Source organism: Cryptotermes secundus, unplaced genomic scaffold (genome assembly GCF_002891405.2).
Source record: "Cryptotermes secundus unplaced genomic scaffold, Csec_1.0 scaffold364, whole genome shotgun sequence".
NCBI lineage: Eukaryota > Metazoa > Arthropoda > Insecta > Blattodea > Kalotermitidae > Cryptotermes > Cryptotermes secundus.
Window position 1 is genome coordinate 544,467 of NW_019733841.1, and position 18,921 is coordinate 563,387.

The window sequence follows — 18,921 nt, forward strand, 5'->3', positions numbered from 1 at the left end:
CATTTAAGATCATTTTAGTGAAAGTTTCATCCTTCAAGGCGTACCATTCACTGCTGAAATACTAAACAACCTGCTTCCATGGCCGAGATACAGGGCGCCCATATTATAAGGTAAGGTTATAAAACCACCATTTAAGATCATTTTAGTGAAAGTTTCATGTTCCTATCTCATAGAATTTAAGAACAATGATGAATAAATAATTTTCGAGCAAAATTTAAATGGCCGGCTGAATATATTACCGCAGGAGCCACGGCCGCGGAATTTAAATGACCACGTCAAAGGGTTAATGACACCCCGGAATTTGTGGAGGGAATCTCATGCTTCTTCCATGAGGAACTAGAAGCAATGCGATACTGCAGTCTGTCGCATATGGAGAGGTGGAGTTTCCTCATTATGGAAGAGTGCTGTGGGCTGCTGGCGATAGAAATTGTTTCAGGAAAGCATTGCGATTTAAGCACCTATCTTACCAAGAGAGCGAGAGTTGTGTACCTGATTTGGTGCTGGAATCCAAAGAATAATTCCAAGAAACAATATTGATGCAGAATAAACCAATGCAACAAATGAGAGCAGACGAGATGTCCGGTCATAGTGGCTGCGGACCCTGTGTCCTCCCCGCAGACCCAGAGACCTTATTGAAGTGAACTTTATGTGTACCATCTTCAAGCAGAAAGGAACAACTGTGTGACATTATGGCACCATGTCACAATCTTCTAATCCCAGCGATGCAGAGCTTATATTCAGTTGGCCCCAGAAGGAGGGCTGGCACCGCCCGTAGGATAATACATTGCACTGAATCAGAATCCCCTGCAACTGGGTCATATTATTTTGTACACCATAGATTTCTCTGTTTGTGTTGAGTGTTTGAACGTTTAATGTATGTATCATATTTGTTCTTGTCATAATTTAATACCCAAACTTTCATGCTTTTCCTGTTAACAGTAGCCTGTAATAACATGTGTGTGTCTAAGTATTAAATTATAAAGTATTGAATATGTCAATTTCATTGTCATCACTAAAGCGTTTATCTTCTTTGAGCATTTATAACGTGTAACATACCCCTTGCAAGGAATGTTTGTGGAAACCTGAAGTCTTCTCAACTGTTTACGTATTTCTTTCGATTGTCAACTTCACAAAAATCGAGCAAGATAAGAAGCTGAGCATTGCCAGTTTTGTATGTATTTCTCATCAGTTCTGAGAGTGCTATATGTCCAACCCATGAGCTCTTCCTTGCCATAATCATCTTAGTAATATTTCTTGTGGAGTAAAAATGATGGGAATCCCATCATCCTGTACAGTGCCTTTTCCATCCCCTTGTTACTTTCTCCTCAGAGCTCCAAATATTCATCTTAGCACCGTTTTCAATAGCCTTCAGTCTGGAAGATTCTAAATGGTTCTGACAATGGTGCATGTAACTCAGGACTGCCGGCTTTTTGGACTTTGCAGTCCTGCAGTGAAGGCAACACCACACACTGCTAGAGGGAACAATGCACAAGCAAGGGGCAAAATTACAGATTGCAGACATAACACAACAGTGGGCTTACGAATAGTAAAATGCACTGCCACAATAAAATATCTGTAGTAAAGGATACAGATCAAAACAACTGGATGATGACCCATGTGAAGTGTAATAAGAATTTTACAAAATCTAAAGGAAATGTTAATACAAAAAAAAAAAAAATTGTAATAGATTTTATAAATTTAAATTAAGTGTACCACAGCGTGCACTATTTTAGCACATTCCAATTGACTACAATTATGACGTTTGTGTGTGCAGTCACATATGCGACGGATCGACAATATTAGTGCAGTGTAGCAGTAGTAAGACACCTGAATCTAGCCATTTAGGGTGGAAATATGTTGTGTCGAAAGTGAAAGTGTTAGAAAGAAGGAACAATTTGTTGCACTGTTGACAGACTGTGTAGTACAATAAACAGTAATAGATATAGTAATGCAACAGGATGCTTAAATACTGGAGTGAAAGACATAATATTTGAAACCTAGGTTGAGGAAACATGTAATTGGATGCAAACTTCTAAGGTCTACCTTTGATTTTAGAATTTTTTAACTTAGGTTTTAATTTGTTATTTGTTATTATCTTATATCATATTTACCACACCTTGAATTAAATTGATATTAACATAAATAAGAATATTGTTCTATATAAATGGACTATAATTGTAATTTGTAACAGTTGCAGACTTTATGAAACACTGTGATAGTGCTTAATTGACATGAAAGTAATGTAGAAGCTATGAACCTAGTGAAATGTACTGGAAGCAAAAATCTGTTATTGGCATTAACTAAATTAGAGCACTGGATCTATATGTAAGAGATTAGTGTATTACTTATATAGTATTTTATGTTATACAGTAATTTTGTATGTATCTTTCACACTGCATGCTTACACTGTACTTTCAAATTCAGTTCTTGGGCTTCAGCATGTCAGTCTGATACTGAAACTGAAAGTGCCATGTGCCATGCACATCCAGTATTGACTTGAACAGAGTTTGTGTTTGTGAATGTGACACAAAGGAACTGACAACTAATACTTTCAACTGCTTAGTTTGGCATGCATCGCAGCCATGACATTGCACAAGAAAGTACTCATCATAATGGACTGCTAACATTTTTGTCATCAACCAAGCTTGTAAAGTGCATTTCAGTTTGAAAATATCAATATAGAAATATCTTCAGTGGTTTAAAAAATTATACATAATATATGATTGCAATTTTAAGTTGTTTTTTAAATATTGTACGAATATATGAACTTATATGCCTGTAATCCAAATTTCTGTCCAAGAGATGTCCCAATGTCCCAGTTCCCTGTATTGCAGACATGCTCAGTGCCCACCAACTTGTGTTCTGAGAGTTATGCAACAGTCAAGATGAAAATCACAGTAATGTGTTAATATCTCAGTATTTCAAGGCAGAGAGGTGGAAAAACTTATAAACAATGCTTGATTGCTTGCAATACACCTAATTATTAATGTTTTAAGTTTTTAAAATGTGTTTATTCTCAATTTGAGATATATTTAAATCATATAACCCTTCCATGACTGAGAAGGAGAATATTGTCGTGTGTTGGGTATGTCACGCGACAAATAACTTCACGTGGGTCTTGGATTTAGTGAATCTTTATTGAATACTCACTCTTACAATTATCACTTGCAATGTCACTTGACTTCTGGCCTAATACTTCAATATTCAGTATTCTAATACTCAACTTCTGTTTGAGGCCAGGCCCTTTATATGAGGTGCATGCGGACTCTATAGAGGACACCCCTCACCAAGGATCGATCTCGCGTGTTCGGCAATCCGTTTCTTCAGGAACATTCCTTATAGAGTACACTGGTAATGTGTTTTGTCTCATCTGTTGTTACTCAATAATTCGTTGCTATGATTTGTCGCTGTGGGAACTCCAAAATTTCCACGTGTTTGTTGTCGTGGAAGTGTCCGTTCTGATTGTAGCAGTTGTCGTGGTGATGGATGTAGGGTAATGCATCACAATATCTTAATGTCATATATGAAATGTTAGCATATACAGATAATCAAAACTCCCTTTCAGATGTTAATTATGTTTCAGCTTGGGTGAAGTACAGATCCTACATAATTAAAAAGTACAAGGGTAGTAGCACTCAGACAGTAAGGGTTTATAAAGGCTGTGCCATAGCTCAAGCGGTTAGTTGCTGGCTTCCCACTGTGGTGCCCCGGGTTCGATCCCGGGTCTGGTCAAGTGGGATTTGTGGTGGACAAAGTGGCGCTGGGGCAGGTTTTCTCTGAGTACTTCGGTTTCCCTCGCCAATCTTCATTCCACCGGTTGCTTCACAATCACCCTCACCTATCATCTGGCGCTGGTACAATAGGCCAGAAGTGGCCACAGTACAAGGGACTTAGTCCCACCCCACTAGCAAAAAGAAAGGTTTATAAATATATGGATACATAAAGACTTAGTGAAATAAGTGAAAAAAGATTCAGTATTTGCTGTTTCTAATTATGTCAGCACTTGAGCTCTTCTTGATCCATGTCCAGATGCCGCTGTTCTCAATATCTGCCACTAGTGAATGTACTAATAGAATGGTCGTATTATTCAGTCTGCTCTGAGTGTCTGCTGACTTTCACATAATATGAATCAGTCCATAATTCCCATTTCTGGACATATAATAAGTCTGTCCAAGAGAATTATTTTCAGCAAAGTAGGCATATTAACAGTAAATTAAAATATACCAGTATTATACTTGATACTGTCCTTCATCTGGGGTTTACATTCAGAACATTTTAAAAGTTTGTTGTACTCCAGTCATCAGGTGACTGGTTGTTATTGTTAAATTACTTTCACTGTTGCGTGACGTGTTTACTGATTGCCTAGCAATAGCCGCTGCACGGGCTCCCCTGTTGCCTGACGACATGTTTACAAAGGCATTGCTGGGCAATGCTGCATAGAAACCAGCCCACTTCGGCTTGGCTCAGCACGGACAAACACCGCTTTCCTTACTGTTGCGTAACTTGGCAACCGACCGTTTATCAAGGGTCTGTCTTCGTGGTAACTTGTTCCACCTCCCGTTGCCCAGCAAGGGTTAGACATGTCACGATAATATAGAAAGTCTGTGTAATGGTTAAAAGTATATGAAAAAGACCTCTTACTGTAATGCCAACAGTAAGTCAAAGACAGGACCAGAGTTAACTTCTGAAATGTTGTGTGTATCAAATACACCTCAGACAATGGGCAGTAAGTATTTAACAAGATATTGGTATAATAAATCAGCCACTGTCACTCACCTTTAGAGAGCTGAGGGTTACAATCTTATGATGGAATAAATTTCTCTCTGCCTTGAGGACTTCGTGGTTCTTAATGAAGCTTGTTAATTCATTATGAATGTTTTTCAGGCAGAACTGTAACAGTGCAGCTGCATGGCTTCATTGTCTCATCTGGTAAATAGTATTAAGGCTTTATGGTAATGGCTTGGTCTTGCTGCAGGATCTCCTTCCTGATCCTTCCCTTGAAGTCATCCACACACCAAGTGAATGACTCTCTCTACAAAGTGACAAGTGTTTTGTTCTATTGTTAATCTGATGCATTGGCTTGAATATTATGCATTATTTGGCTAACATTTCACTTTTCCAATATTAAGTTTAGTCCTACTGTGACTGGTTAACACTGTAAACACAATATTGGTTACATTCGTGCAGTAATTTTCAAAGGAGAGAGTCACAGTTGACCAAGAAGATTTTTATGTAAAATTTTGATTCAAAATCAATATATGTAATAATTGAACAACTCTCTTATAATTGATAACATGTCACTCTGTTGTAGTGTTCATATATGCATGAAATATGGATTGGTGTGTTGGCTTTCATAATGAGGGGAACACATTATCAGGGCTAGTCTTCATAACACCTGTAAGAGATGAATTCAAATCACAGCACCTAGTTTGAAATACTTTTTGTCTAAATCTATGCCATCTTCATTTTAAGTCAGTGTTGTGATGAGAATATTATACTGATGTTCACACCATGTAGGATTTTGTTTTAATGTTAACATTCTAGGAAGGTACACTTCTCTTGTTAGTACTTCCACAATTGTGTCTAGTTCTTATGTTGTATTCCTCTACAATTTTATATCAAATTTTGTTCATTGTCAGATATTTTGGAAAGAAAATAAATATATTTAAACCTTTCATGTTTTCTTTTTCATTGATATAGAAGGTAATAGAAGTGTTGTTTTATAATGTTCACAGTGTTAAGCAAATATACTCTCAAACTATGAATTTAGTAATCCTGCTAGACCTTTTTTTTTACAACAGTCAATTATATTGATCCAGATTAGTTTTCCATTAACACTTGTAGGTTATTATTGTTCTTTATTGTAATCTTTGGCCTCATGCTAGAGAAGACTGATGTTCAGATAAAGAAATGAGATATATGTTTGTGTAGGACTTTTATGTAAGCTCAGTTTTGTACCACAACTACACTAAGTTAATTAACGGTTTTATAGTAGAATTAATGCACTTTACTATAGAAAAATAGCTCATAAAGATTATGTCTTCAATTTTTAAAAAATTACATTAGTTCCTGGTACTGGGAAAAAAAGATGTACATTTAGGTATTTTCACTACTAAAAGTGGACCTTATTTAGTAAGAGAGCCATAGCCCCATCCATTCCGTATTGTTGTGTTGATGTGACAAGAGAGAGACCCTCCCCTGTTCTCTTGCAGTCGACTATGATGAGTCTGATCCTGATGACGAAACGTCGGAAGACTGCAAGTGTTCTCTGTGCCAGAGACGCTTCGAGGAGCAAGGTAACTGGCTACCCATTATGTCTGTCCCCTCCCAGCTCCCAAAATGCAGGATGACCAGGGTGGCAGTCAAATGAAATGCCTGGCTCTAAAGATTGTTTTAAGACTTTCTCAGTTTCCATTGTCTTGTTACTCATCTGTTGTTTTCCATTTGCAAGCAGTGTGGTTCACAACAGCACTGCAGGAGTTAGAATTATAATTGTATTTCAGTATTTTAGTATATAGTATTTCTGTGTCAAGTGACATATATTACTGGCCATACTGTATTTCTGAATTTTTTACTTAATTTATTATCTTTGGTAATCCAGGCTGAGATGGAGATCACTTTGAATTTGAGAAACATGTGCTATAGTAGGAAATGCATACTCAAAATTCAAAATGATTTCTCCACTTACACATCTGCAATGATCACATGCTACTAACCTGTGCATGACATTCATAACCTGCAAAATGAAGGTTTATAGATAACAGTAGCTTGTAAATGTCTATGGTATATACATGGCTCTAATGGCATAACAAATAAGATAGGTTAAACCTCAGCATTTGTACGATATTTTATATAGCGGGATGGGATTTCAGATATCTGAAAATTCAATTGGTGTCTATATAAAATTTTGACACCTGTTGCAGTTCTTCTTCAGAAGAAATGTATTATGCATTGAATGTTAAAATAACATATTTGGCAGAGTTCTGAATATGAAAAACCAAGCAAACTTTTTGCATTCTAAAGTGCATACTTTTTATGATGTGATCATAGCAGATGTTGCTTGCCCCGCCTCACGTATCTGTCCTGCAAGAGGGAGCTGGCTCCAGTTGAGGAGGATCATGTAAGTGACTTCAAGTTTCTCAAGACCAGGACATTACCATACAGCCTGTAGTACCAGTAGAGATGTAGCAGAGAGGTCTGTTGAACACAAGAACTGCAGTACTATGGCTTTTGTCCATCATCCTTCACAATACCATTGTCATTGATGTACAGCATGTTACTTGTGTGGGATTAAGACAAACTTGCAGTAGGCTGAACTCTGCATTATTTTAAAATATTCTCTCTTTTATCCTACCTCCCAGTGAACATTTTTATTTTGACCTGTTATAATTTTCTCAGCATGGTAAGGTAATATCACTGGACCTCTTACCGTGACTCAGTAATGTTTGTTCAGGTAGGATTATGTAAGAGCGTTCTTTTTTCTACTCTGTCCTGTCAATGAATGTTTTTATAATCCACAGTAACATGGCTGTAGAGGCATGAATAGAAACTGGTAACAAAATACAATATCCTTTCCATATAGTTTCTCTTGTTTTGTTTTCTGCCTCAGATTTCTGTTATGTTGAGCCTCGATCCTGCAAATTATGTAAAGGCGTGTCTTGTTGAATTGTGCAAAACATATTCATGAGGTTTCCAGGACCTTTTAAATGGACATATCCCATTGTATAGGTGTTAAAAATTACTTTTATTTTGACACTTCATGTTTATAATAAGAAGAAAAACTGGGGTTCTTGTACCTCCATCAAACTCATGTTCTTTAGGTTATAGGGACACTGATGACACAATGGATATTGTCCAATTAAGAAGTTCATCCTCTGCAACAGATCCGATTGCAACCACCCCAGAATACCAGCAAGGGATTTATAAACGAGGTATGATTTATTTTCCAGTTAAATTTTTTGGATCATTGTAAATTTTTATTTAATTCTGTAAGAAATATCCATTTTTTACTTCGTGTGTACACACTTTGACCACCTCTGTGGTCTAGTGGTCAGAGTTCCTGGCTACAGGTCCAGAGGTCCGTGTCCAATTCCCGGCACTTCCAGATTTTTTCTGAGAAGCAGTGGGTCTGGAACAGTGTCCACTAGCCTCATGATGATAATTGAGGAGCAATTTCAAGGAAATAGTGGCTCTGGTCTAGAAAACCGAAATTAACGGGATTTGTAACACTGACCACATGACATCGTCTATCCGCTAAAGCTGGCACTAAATTCGCCGACAAGTAGTGGTCGCTCAGTCGGTATAGTTCGCTTGCGGACTAAAACCACATAGTTTGTTTTGTTTTGTTTGTGTACACACTTTTCCTATTAAGCTACTGCAATTTTTATAGAATTGAACCTTTATTGTAATACGCAATTTACATACGATATATGGGAAAACTCTGTCCCGCTTAACAGTTAACAGTTAACAGACTCTGATGAAGTTCTTGGGTCATAAACATTAATGTAGAAGTTATACGTAAAAATTTTGTTCCTTTTTATATTGTTTATTTACCTAGAACCATTTTCATTTCTCTCCATTGGGAAAGAGAATTTACCAAATGAGTGGTATAGTGGTAGATATTCTTGTCTTATATTTGAGAAGTGCCCGGTTCGAATCTTGGCCAGAACACTGGCTATCCTGTTTTTTTTTTTTTTTTTTTTCTCCGGTATATGCTAGGATGGTAATTTCATTCCAAATCCTTTCCAATTTGTCATTCACCTGTTATTCTAGCCTTCAATATTATAATAGTCTAGCTACTCACAGCATCATAAAATAGCCTACCAAGAAAGAAAAAGGAAGAAGACAGGATTTATTTCCTGTAACCATGAGTAAGTGAGGGAGTGAATTTTATAGCATGTTGTCACTCCAATTCTCTAGTTCATGCAGAGGCTTATCAGAACGTGCGTGTCATTGTTAACAACCTAGACTGATCCATCTCTGTCTGATTGTCTAGATAATGTGGGACTGTCTACATCTCACAACCCTATGGGCCTTCACGGCCTGGTACAGAGATAGCTTTACTTTTTTACTTACTTTACATGTACTGTTGACATTTAAATCTTGTTTGTGGTATATATATATAAAGATGATAAAGGAGCAGAGGGGACCCAATTGTGAGCTCAAACAAATTTTCACCAAATTTGCTGTGCACAGCTTCCAAAACAGCTTCTGTAAGGCTGGAAGGAACCACATGACTAAATACCTCAAGTAAAAACAAAAAATAAAGCTGTCCCTGTACCAGGCTGTGAAGGCCCATAGGGTTGTGAGATGTTGAGGGTTCCACATTATCTAGAAATCGGCTCAAAGATGGTGGTAAGGTTGTCAGCCTTACGCACTGGCTGCACTTTACTCCCCAGGAAAATTATTTAATTAATTCCTGGTACTCATGTAGATGTGTATTTTTTAAGTGAAGACAGTGTTGTCTAAAGAACTGTGCCAGAAAAAAAACAAACAGCAAACTCAGTATCTGCTGATCTGTGGAGCCCTCTGCAGAAGAAGCACCTTCTGAACTGTCTCCCTGGACTCATGCACATTGCACTTAATTTTAAAAACATAAAACGCCTCCTAGAAACCAATTTTAAAAATATTTGATTCATTTATCAGTATGTAAGATCACTTTTGTTGACAGATCATTGCTCACCATCAAAAGTTGACTCCATATCCTTCAGACATCAGAAAGAGGGAGAGCTGTTCAACTGAAAAAGGAAACTAGATAACTGGCACATAGTGCTTTAGTTTTATGATACTTTTAATGTGTTCAGAATATTCCACAAAATAATGCTTCTCTACCTTCTAACAGAATTCCGCTTATTCTGATAAGAAGCTATCAAACAAGTTTTATTACACGTTTAATGAGATACTATGTCACAATTGAGAGAAAGTGTACATTTGTTGGGGCATAATTTCTTCCTTGAGAAAATCACATTCAGTTGCTATAAATATAAATGTTAAAAAGAGATACTGGATATTCAAAATTCAGCTCATTGTTTACTTTGCAATCTCAGAATCTGGATGGTGCTGTGGTAGAGTGACCCATATGAAGGCCAGTGCGCAGCATGCGCTACTAGTTCTGCTGCAACTCATTGAATCTGTTACAGGGAATTACAGTTGCCTTAAAGTGGACCTGATTTTCACACGTGATCGAGCATTCTACTTCACAACTGTTTTCATACCAGGCATCATATTGGTCACGTCTTCTTTCATCACATTCTGGCTTGAGTGGAATGCCGTCCCTGCACGAGTCATGATTGGTAAGTTTGTTTCTACATTGTAAACAACTTACAGAAAGAACAAGAATTTTGTATTGCTCCAATTATGGTTTCAAACATACTAAATTGAGCCATAGAGCAAAATAGCCTGTTACTGAGTCCACCACTGGAATGTATCCTAAACCAGATCCTCAGACACTATATCTTTAAGATCCACATCATTATTGTCTGCCATCTATGTCAAGGTTGACCATGAGGTCTCTTTCCTTCAATTTAAAGATATTGGTAAGACATGAATCCAAAACTACATTATGAATTATACAAAAATGTACTAATCCATGTTATATTTGCTCCAGTGTGTTTCCATGTCTATAGTTCAACACTTCAAGTGGGAGGAGGTTCAATAAGCTGCATATTGTGGCAGATATATACTATATAATAACTGTTAACAGTGTTACAATTAATTGTATTTAGCGTCAATGATATCTGTTACTCTCTGCTAGAATTTAAGCAGTGATATGCAGTCACATTCTGTTCTACATGATGTTCAGATTCCTGTAGGACTTAGACATTAAGTAATCATTTACAACATCACAACATTACTGTGCCTGAGCACCATCCTATTCACCAGACCTAGCTCCCTGTGACTGCTGCCTCTTCCCAAAAATCAAGTTGGTGCTCAAAGGAACCCATTTGTTGTTAGTAGAAAGTGAAAGTAAAAACGATGAAGATTCTCAACAGCCTTTCAGAAAGTGATCTGCTGATTGCTTTGAACGTTGGCAGCATCGTATGCAGCTGTATGTTGACTCAGAAAGGAACTATTTTGAAGGAGATCCTAGTTGATTTTCTCAATTTGTTACATAAAAAGAAATACATGCACAGTCTCATTCTTTCTGTGTCTGTGTCACTAACATTTATGAAGAAATTGAGAGTGTATTGAATTTGGAGAATGCTTGCCGCAATTCAGTTCAAAATCTTTTGTCTACTTTTTCAGTGTCTAAAAATGCTAAGACTAAAATATTTTATCTTATTTTTAGCCTTATCTCTTCATGGGTTTGTCATCTACAGTTTCCACCATAATCTGTTTTATTTAAATGTATGAAAAGTATAATTTTAGTTGTTTTTTGTATGGACGTGAAACTTGGTCTCTTGCCCTCATTGAATATGCTTGAGAAAGGATGCTGAGACAAATATTTAGAGCTGATAGACAAAAAGGAATGGGAAGCTTAAGAAAAAATGCATGATGGGGAGCTTCATAATTTGTAATCTTCACCAAATATTGTTAGGGTGGTTAGAGCAAGGAGGATGGGATTAACAGGACATGTGTGCATAGAACAAATGAGAAATACATACAAAATTTTAGCTGCAAAATCTGGGAAGATTTCCTGCTTGAGAGATCCAGGTATGGATGAAAGGCTTATATAAAAATGGATCTCAAAGAAACAGGCTCTGAGAATGTGGACTGGATTGATCTGTCTCAGGATATGGTCCTGTGATGTGCTTCTGTGAACACTAGTAATGGATTTTTAAATGCCATAAAATGTAGGAAACTTCTTCTCAAGAACTGAAGAAAGATTCATCTGCATGGAGATACTTATGTTATTATGTTATTATCAAGACTTAAAGACTTTTGACTATTGTGCAGCTTTCTTCTTTTTGGTGCTTTTTATCCATATTTTCTTGAATGCTAGTGGGGTGGGACTAAGTCCCTTGTACTGTGGCCACTTCTGGCCTATTGTACTAGCCCCAGATGATAGGTTAGGGTGATTGTGGAGCAATTGGTGGAATGAAGAGGTGATTGTGGAGCAATTGGTGGAATGAAGATTGGCAGGGGAAACCAAAGTACACGGAGAAAACCTGCCCCAGCACCACTTTGTCCACCACAAATCCCACTTGCCCAGACCTGGGATCGAACCCGGGCCACTGCGGTGGTAAGCCAGCGAATATCTGCTTGAGCTATGGTGCGGCCTTTTTATCTATAAGTTAAAATTCATCTTGAGAAGTTTAATTTTCTTCCTCAATGAAAGTGAGTTAATAGGTGTTTAGGAGCACAACACTGTTTGTTTGTGTTTCTGTGACTGTGTAACCCTCCTTCCACAAAACTGATATTAATGTTATGCCACTAGAGGCCAACCCAATGCTGTCATTATTGTCTTAGAATTGCTAACAGTGACATCGATATTACATGTATATAATATGCAGTAATTCACAAGTTTCCTCTTCTTATGAATCTTTTGGTTTCAAGGTGTGACAACGATGCTCAACTTTTTCACCACCTCAAACAGTTTCCGAGGTACATTGCCTGTGGTGTCAAACCTGACAGCCATGAATGTCTGGGATGGCGTATGTATGTGTTTCATATATGCAAGTCTGCTGGAATTTGTATGTGTGAACTATGTGGGACGCAAGCGGCCACTACACAACGTGGTGTATCGGCCGGGAGAGAATCCAGTGACACAAGTAAGATCTGTATTTCCATCAAATTAAAAAGCTTATGTTTGTTTGCTCTTGCTTGCTCAGTTTGGGTTGGTTGGATGTCTTGGTTTTACTGCATTATCAACAAATAGTAGATTTTAAGAGTATTGTGATGGAAAAGAATGTGTCTTGTCATTCTCACTCTGTTGAATGACATTTCAGTTTCCCTTTGTCTAAAATACTTAATAGAAGCTGGAGGAGATAATATCTGTTCATGTTCAAACTTCAAAAATAAAATACACAAGGTGTGAGTAATTGAGATTTTTTCTTACAATTAATCTATCTCAGAAATTACATAAATTGACGGTTTTAATGGTTTCCAATGAAAGCCCCTCCATTTTCATCAGTGTGAGTTTGTGTTTAAAATATAATTATTTTGGGGAGGCTCTGTGTTTTCATTTTTCACGTGCATTTCTTTCAAAAGTGAAGACTTTGAAGACAGTTAACAGAAATTAAGTAAATTCTTCCACAAAAATCTGTACCAGTAAGAGTGATGAACTGCGGAACAACAGAAGTCTCTGTGCATACTTTTGTAAATATACTGTAACCGAAAGACTGTAAGATTAAACCAAGTTTTCTAGTTCTGGTTACCGATAAATTCTTTACTTTATATATCCTTGAAGAGAGAAAGTTTCTTATTATGACGCAAGTCTGAGTAGCATAATTACTTGTGTGATGTTCAGAGTCTATGCATATGAATTGTCTGTGACTGTCCACCTACCCTCAGAATCTGAATGCTTTACCCAGTTACGAGAAGATGTGTATATTCAGCAGAACTCTAGAATCATCATTGTATCATGATTCCTACTTTATATATTTGTTTAGCTTTAAATGAAATGCAGGTACGAAATATGTCCAGTGGATCTAATACATATTACAAGGTTACCAAGTGGGTACTAAAGCCAGTAATGGAAGATCGATTGTTTGATGTGGAAGTTGCTTTGTTGTAGACAACCTCACCAGTCAGAGATGAAGTCTGAATACAGAATTTCAGACCAGATAACTGTTAGTTAACATTGTAGTATGAAAAAGAACTGAGTAAGAATAAAAAGTTCTAAAATAGTTAGCATAATGACTTGTATATTTTTCAAGAATTTGCACTTTCCTTTTTCATTGTCAGCATAATATTAAAAATCTAGAGGCAATATGAGAACAAATGCATCAGAATTGTTACACTGCGATTACTTTTCCAAATTTTCTCTATCGGTTGTATTTTCACAGTCCATTTTTGTCCCTGTTGTTGGTGCAATCCATCTGGTTTTGTACAGCCTCCATACATGTTATTTTTTTGTTTGTTTTTGTTTCTGAAGCATTCATGACAGTTTATTCTTCATTATTGTTGTAGTTGACATTACTTCCAAATTCCATTTAAATGTCTTCTTCCTTGATTTGCTTATTACTATCACCATGGGGCCTGATTTATTTTTTCCTTTCTTCTTTTTTCACGTGTTTCAAGCACTGAAAGCTATTGTTTTAGTCAGTTAACAGATTTGTTAGCATTGAGACTATGTAGCAACAGATGATAGAATGATTGATGAAATGGAAAGGGGTTTGGAGGAAAGTGATCTTGGTTTGATTGAGGTATTATCACAGAATTCCCCTGGAGGGAATGTGGAAAATGATGAAAAACCTTTGTCAGGACAACTGGTGTCCCAGCTGAGATGTGAACTGAGCACATCTCTACGGCAGATCCAGAACGTTAGTGCTAGATGAACATGTTTGGTGTAATTTATGTTGTTCTTTTTTAAATTACTTCATACTTTTGGTTGAAACAGAGCTACTTTTCTGTGAACAGGAAGCCATAACTTTAAATAAATAAATAAATAAATAACAAAAACTCATGACTTACTCTAGGTCCAACATGCTGTAATGAAGGGCTCTTGCTGCTAAAGTTAAATCTAATTTGTATGATGTGGGACCACCTCTGTGGTCTAGTGGTCAAAGTTCCTGGCTACAGATCCAGAGGTCCAGGTTTGATTCCTGGTGCTAACAGATTTTTTCTGAGAAGTAGTGGGTCTGGAATGGGGTCCACTCAGCCTAATGATGATAATTGAAGAGCTGTTTCAAGGAAATAGTGGCTGTGGTCTAGAAAACCGAAATTAACGGGCATGGGGATTTATTGCGCTGACCCTCTATCTGCTAAAGTTGGCGCTAACTTTGCCGACAAGCGGTGGTTGCTGTGTTTAAATTTATAAAACAAATCAATGTTATAGTTTACTTGATAATTTTTTTCTTCCTAGTGTTTTACCAGCCCTTCATAACAGAAATATTGTCTAGGCCAAAACACTAAATAGATACAACTTTAAGATCTCATAAAACAATTTGTACTGGTAAAATCAGACATTTTTCTATAATCATTCATAATGTGAATTGAAAGCAGTAATCATTTTGAAGTGACATGGCTCCTATGCTCACTGGATTTATCAGCATCAAACATTTTCCTATGGGGCTACATGAAAGACAATACCACAATAACCCCTGCAATCAAGATGAACTGAAAACTAACATATTCAACATTAGTGCAGACATTTCACCACTAATGCCCCAAGCAGTGTTTACAAAAGTGGTTTTTTGTGCTCCCTTGTATATGTGGCATACCGGTTTACAATTTCAAAACTTTTGTAACAGGAGGTATCATAAACTCCTGGTACTGAAAAAAATTCTTGTTTAAAAAATCATCATGATGCACATACAAGTTTCACCAAAAGTACCTTAGCCCTCTAATACATGATATTATTAATGTTCCTAGCAATGGATTCTCTTTGGGGGAAAAAAAATCACTCTGTGGCAACAAATGTTACATAGCAGTAAATTAATAATTAATTGGCCTGAACTGAATTTTACTTCTTGACTGCAAACGCTAGGAGAGCCATATATAGTTTGCTTTCCCTTTAATGCATCTATGTATTTATTATGATCATCACAGTACTGTTATTGAATTTCACAATGTAAATTGTTGCTTGGAAAGTGATTTTAATCGCATTCTATACTGTATATAATATATACCTATGTGCCAACTGTGTGAGTGATATGGACATAGACATTCTACAATACATGTCTCCCTGCCTCTTCATAATCTATATAAATAGGATGATAACTACAGTTATGTTCCTATATGTATGTATGTTATATAGTTGTAGCATGCCTCTGTCAACATACGAGGCATTGCCTTTTGTATTTGAATCAAGAATTGAGAGCACTAGGAAGCACAATTTGTGTGAAGCATGTGCATGGATTTTTATTCATTCTTTACTTCAAAATAAGTTCTCTGAAATTGTGTGTCTAAGAGAATGGTTGACCCCAAAAGTTTTTGTTGAGTTGGAGTCCAATATCCCTTCCCAATTTGTATTGCTGTCAGTGCAAGGCCAGTTGCAAATTATTGTCTGTGTTTGTCAATATATCTTCATCAGGAAAGCTCTTACATTGTATGTGTCCCTATAAATTTTATCAGTTTTAGGACTGTTTTTTCTCATTGTGTTATATGTTAAGCAGTAATCACATTGACAAAATTAATCACTGCTTTTGTATTTGTGTTTGCTTGTTGACTGAATTGTTACAGTCTACATTATTATATTTTAGTAAAGCAAAGGTTTTGTAATATTCGTGGAAAATATTCATTTTTTGTGTGTTTAGTATCATAATGCTTAAAAGAATCAAACAAAAAATTGTATTATTTTACTGGTTGCCTTTTTTGGAAAATGATTAAATCAGGCATTCAAACTTTTAGACAGTCAGGATGCAGATCTCTGCATGTGGGTACAGTGTGTTTGTGGCAGAGGAGTGGGTGCATGTACACACACATGAATGCCCGTGTGTGTGCACGCGTGCGTGCATAGATGGAGGCATGTATGTGACTTTAATACACAGTTGGCTGTGTTAGTCTCATCTGTGGCATTCACCTAAGAAAAAATGCACTCACTCATGGAGCTGAGCCCTTCTTGAGAAGCTGCCAATTGTGCAGCTGCTGAAGAATTTCCCAGTATTTTATGGAACCCGAAGGTTCAGTATTGTGTTCACAAATGCCTCTCATTGGTCCCTGTCCGGAGCCAGATCAACTCAATCTATATCATCCCATCCTGTCTCTCTTGAGATATTTCTTCCACCACTGCCCTGAGCAAACCTGCCCTATACATACTTTTAACATTCCAAGTACCAAATCTCATATCCATTTTCTTTCACCTAGGTCGTTTATCCACAGGATCTGTCGAGGTCCGAGGCTTTTTAAACATTTTTGTAACAAGGTTATTTTTTACGGTGAGGAGTTGTTAGCCCCACGCCCAAGCCCCAAGCTGGAGGATCACCCCTTGTCGGCTGTCCATGACTGCTTATTCAGTATATTTGCAGCTTTCCTCTGTACCTGGAGGGCGTCTCCTCCATCCGCAACCTGAGGACGAACCATGTCATGGTGACAAGGGGCCCACCTCTCATGGAAGAAAAAATTAAGGCAGTAAAATATGGAATCTTTTGGATTCATTTTGAACTTCGAATCCAAAATATTTGTGAAAAGATATCACATGTTTTCTTTAAAAGAAATATTTCACTTTGCAGTTTTAAGATTTTGCTGTGCTATTTCCGGCTTTACCACATGCTGCTTTAAAATCATTAGGGTGTCAGTTCATGTGGTATTGTATGTATATTAGTCTGTAATCATGAACAAATGCTTAAATATTTGAGTGTTTTCTTCTTATATACTTCATTAGATTAAAACATCATATTTAAAGTTAGGGTTTACGTTTTAAAATGTAGTGTAAAACTTGTATGCTTATCAGCTATCTAAGAAAGAAAACTGACTGCAAGAATGAAAAACGTGGAAAGCACGCAGATTGTACAAGTACCACTGTGTGTACAAGTACCACTGTGGGATAGTATCATAGCACATAGATTTTGTGATTACAAACATAAATGAGGTACAACATTTATTTAAGTGGTCAGTGTTACTCTGTGCATACCAGTACAGGAATCAAGCGATGATACAAATTGTTAGCATGACTGAAATTTCCGTGTGAGACCCAGACTTTAGAAAAGTGATGTTTTTGTTATCGAATTCCCAAAAATCATGTTTGTATCTTGTTTTAGTTTGCACATTAGATTTATTCCTGCAGTGTGTTGTAAGTTTTGGCTCTTAATAGAAGACATATTTATGCTTGGAATATATTTTCGTCAGGGCTCTTGTGAACACGGTAATGAAATTTTTGGTTCCATAAAATGCTGGGAAGTTCTTGAGTACCTGCTCAAATGGTGGCTTCTCAAGAAGGGCTCAGCTCTATAAGTGAGTGATACATTTTTGTTCTATATAAATCATCAAAGTTTACTTGTGTTTTGCCAGCATATCAGTATATGCTTCAATCCTTAACCATTTGATTCACTAGGAATAAGGAAGGAGACAGTTAAGCGTAATTTAGCCCCATGTGTATAATTTTTATTATTTGTAATGATACGTAATTACATCTTGCTCTGTATAACTATGTAGGTTATTTCCCTCAGTTGTCAGATGAAAAGAGATGTTGATCTTGTTTACAGTTCAAATTAATTTCAGTTGCCATTTGTTTTCCTTGCCATGCTCAGCACTGATAATGAAGCTCGGTATTTGAGAAGTGTGGCCTGTATGCTAATATAAATTTGAATTTGACATTTGTTTTCATTTTTACATTTACACGTCAAATGTGCAGGACAATTGTGGAAGTCTCTTATTCCAACTTATGTGGTTTAACATACATATGGCACATTTATTATGTGGAAGAGTGTCAAGATGTGGTCATCAGATTGATAGCTGAATGAAACCGAAGTTGTGGATTATAATAAATACCAATATAGTTATGATACTCAGATATTTCTGTACCAGAAGGACATCCTTAACTAATACAGTTCACTGAGCCTATCCACAAAAAACATCGAGCATGAGTTCTACTGTTGGGAATATCTGACATTTTTCCTTTTGTTTTATACCCTGTATTGATATCTTTTGTTTTAGTAATACCTTGTTGGGTACTAAGCGATACATGTGTGATTTACAACTGTTTAGATTAATGTAAGATGTTCGGGAACATCAAATTGGATTTGACACCGTTTCCCTGCATTGTAACTTAATCTGCATTCTACATATTTTGTGAATCCTAATTTGTTATATATACCTACAACCTAGATAAGGTCTTGCCAGAACTCAGTGCAGATTTTTGCTGGCATCATATACAGGGTG

General features: G+C 36.7%; 2 protein-coding genes across 13 annotated transcripts in view; both read left to right on the top strand.

Annotated features, from left to right (window-relative positions):
* LOC117282609 (protein maelstrom homolog) overlaps nt 1-716 on the top strand; it is a 2,228-nt gene extending 1,512 nt beyond the window's left edge. Inside the window, exon 2 of the mRNA XM_033752971.1 lies at nt 284-716. Coding sequence (XP_033608862.1) covers nt 284-537 — 254 coding nt within the window. The 3' untranslated portion in view covers nt 538-716. The remainder of the gene's footprint in view (nt 1-283) is intronic.
* LOC111868237 (glutamate-gated chloride channel) overlaps nt 1-18,921 on the top strand; it is a 331,426-nt gene that overhangs the window by 284,200 nt on the left and 28,305 nt on the right. For 5 of the 12 annotated variants that reach the window (XM_023858697.2, XM_033752961.1, XM_033752962.1 and 2 more), the window contains 4 exons: nt 6,213-6,296; nt 7,821-7,931; nt 10,140-10,292; nt 12,496-12,710. In XM_023858697.2, coding sequence (XP_023714465.1) covers nt 6,213-6,296; nt 7,821-7,931; nt 10,140-10,292; nt 12,496-12,710 — 563 coding nt within the window. The remainder of the gene's footprint in view (nt 1-6,212; nt 6,297-7,820; nt 7,932-10,139; nt 10,293-12,495; nt 12,711-18,921) is intronic. The other 7 variants (XM_033752966.1, XM_033752967.1, XM_033752969.1 and 4 more) reach the window with 3 other exon arrangements.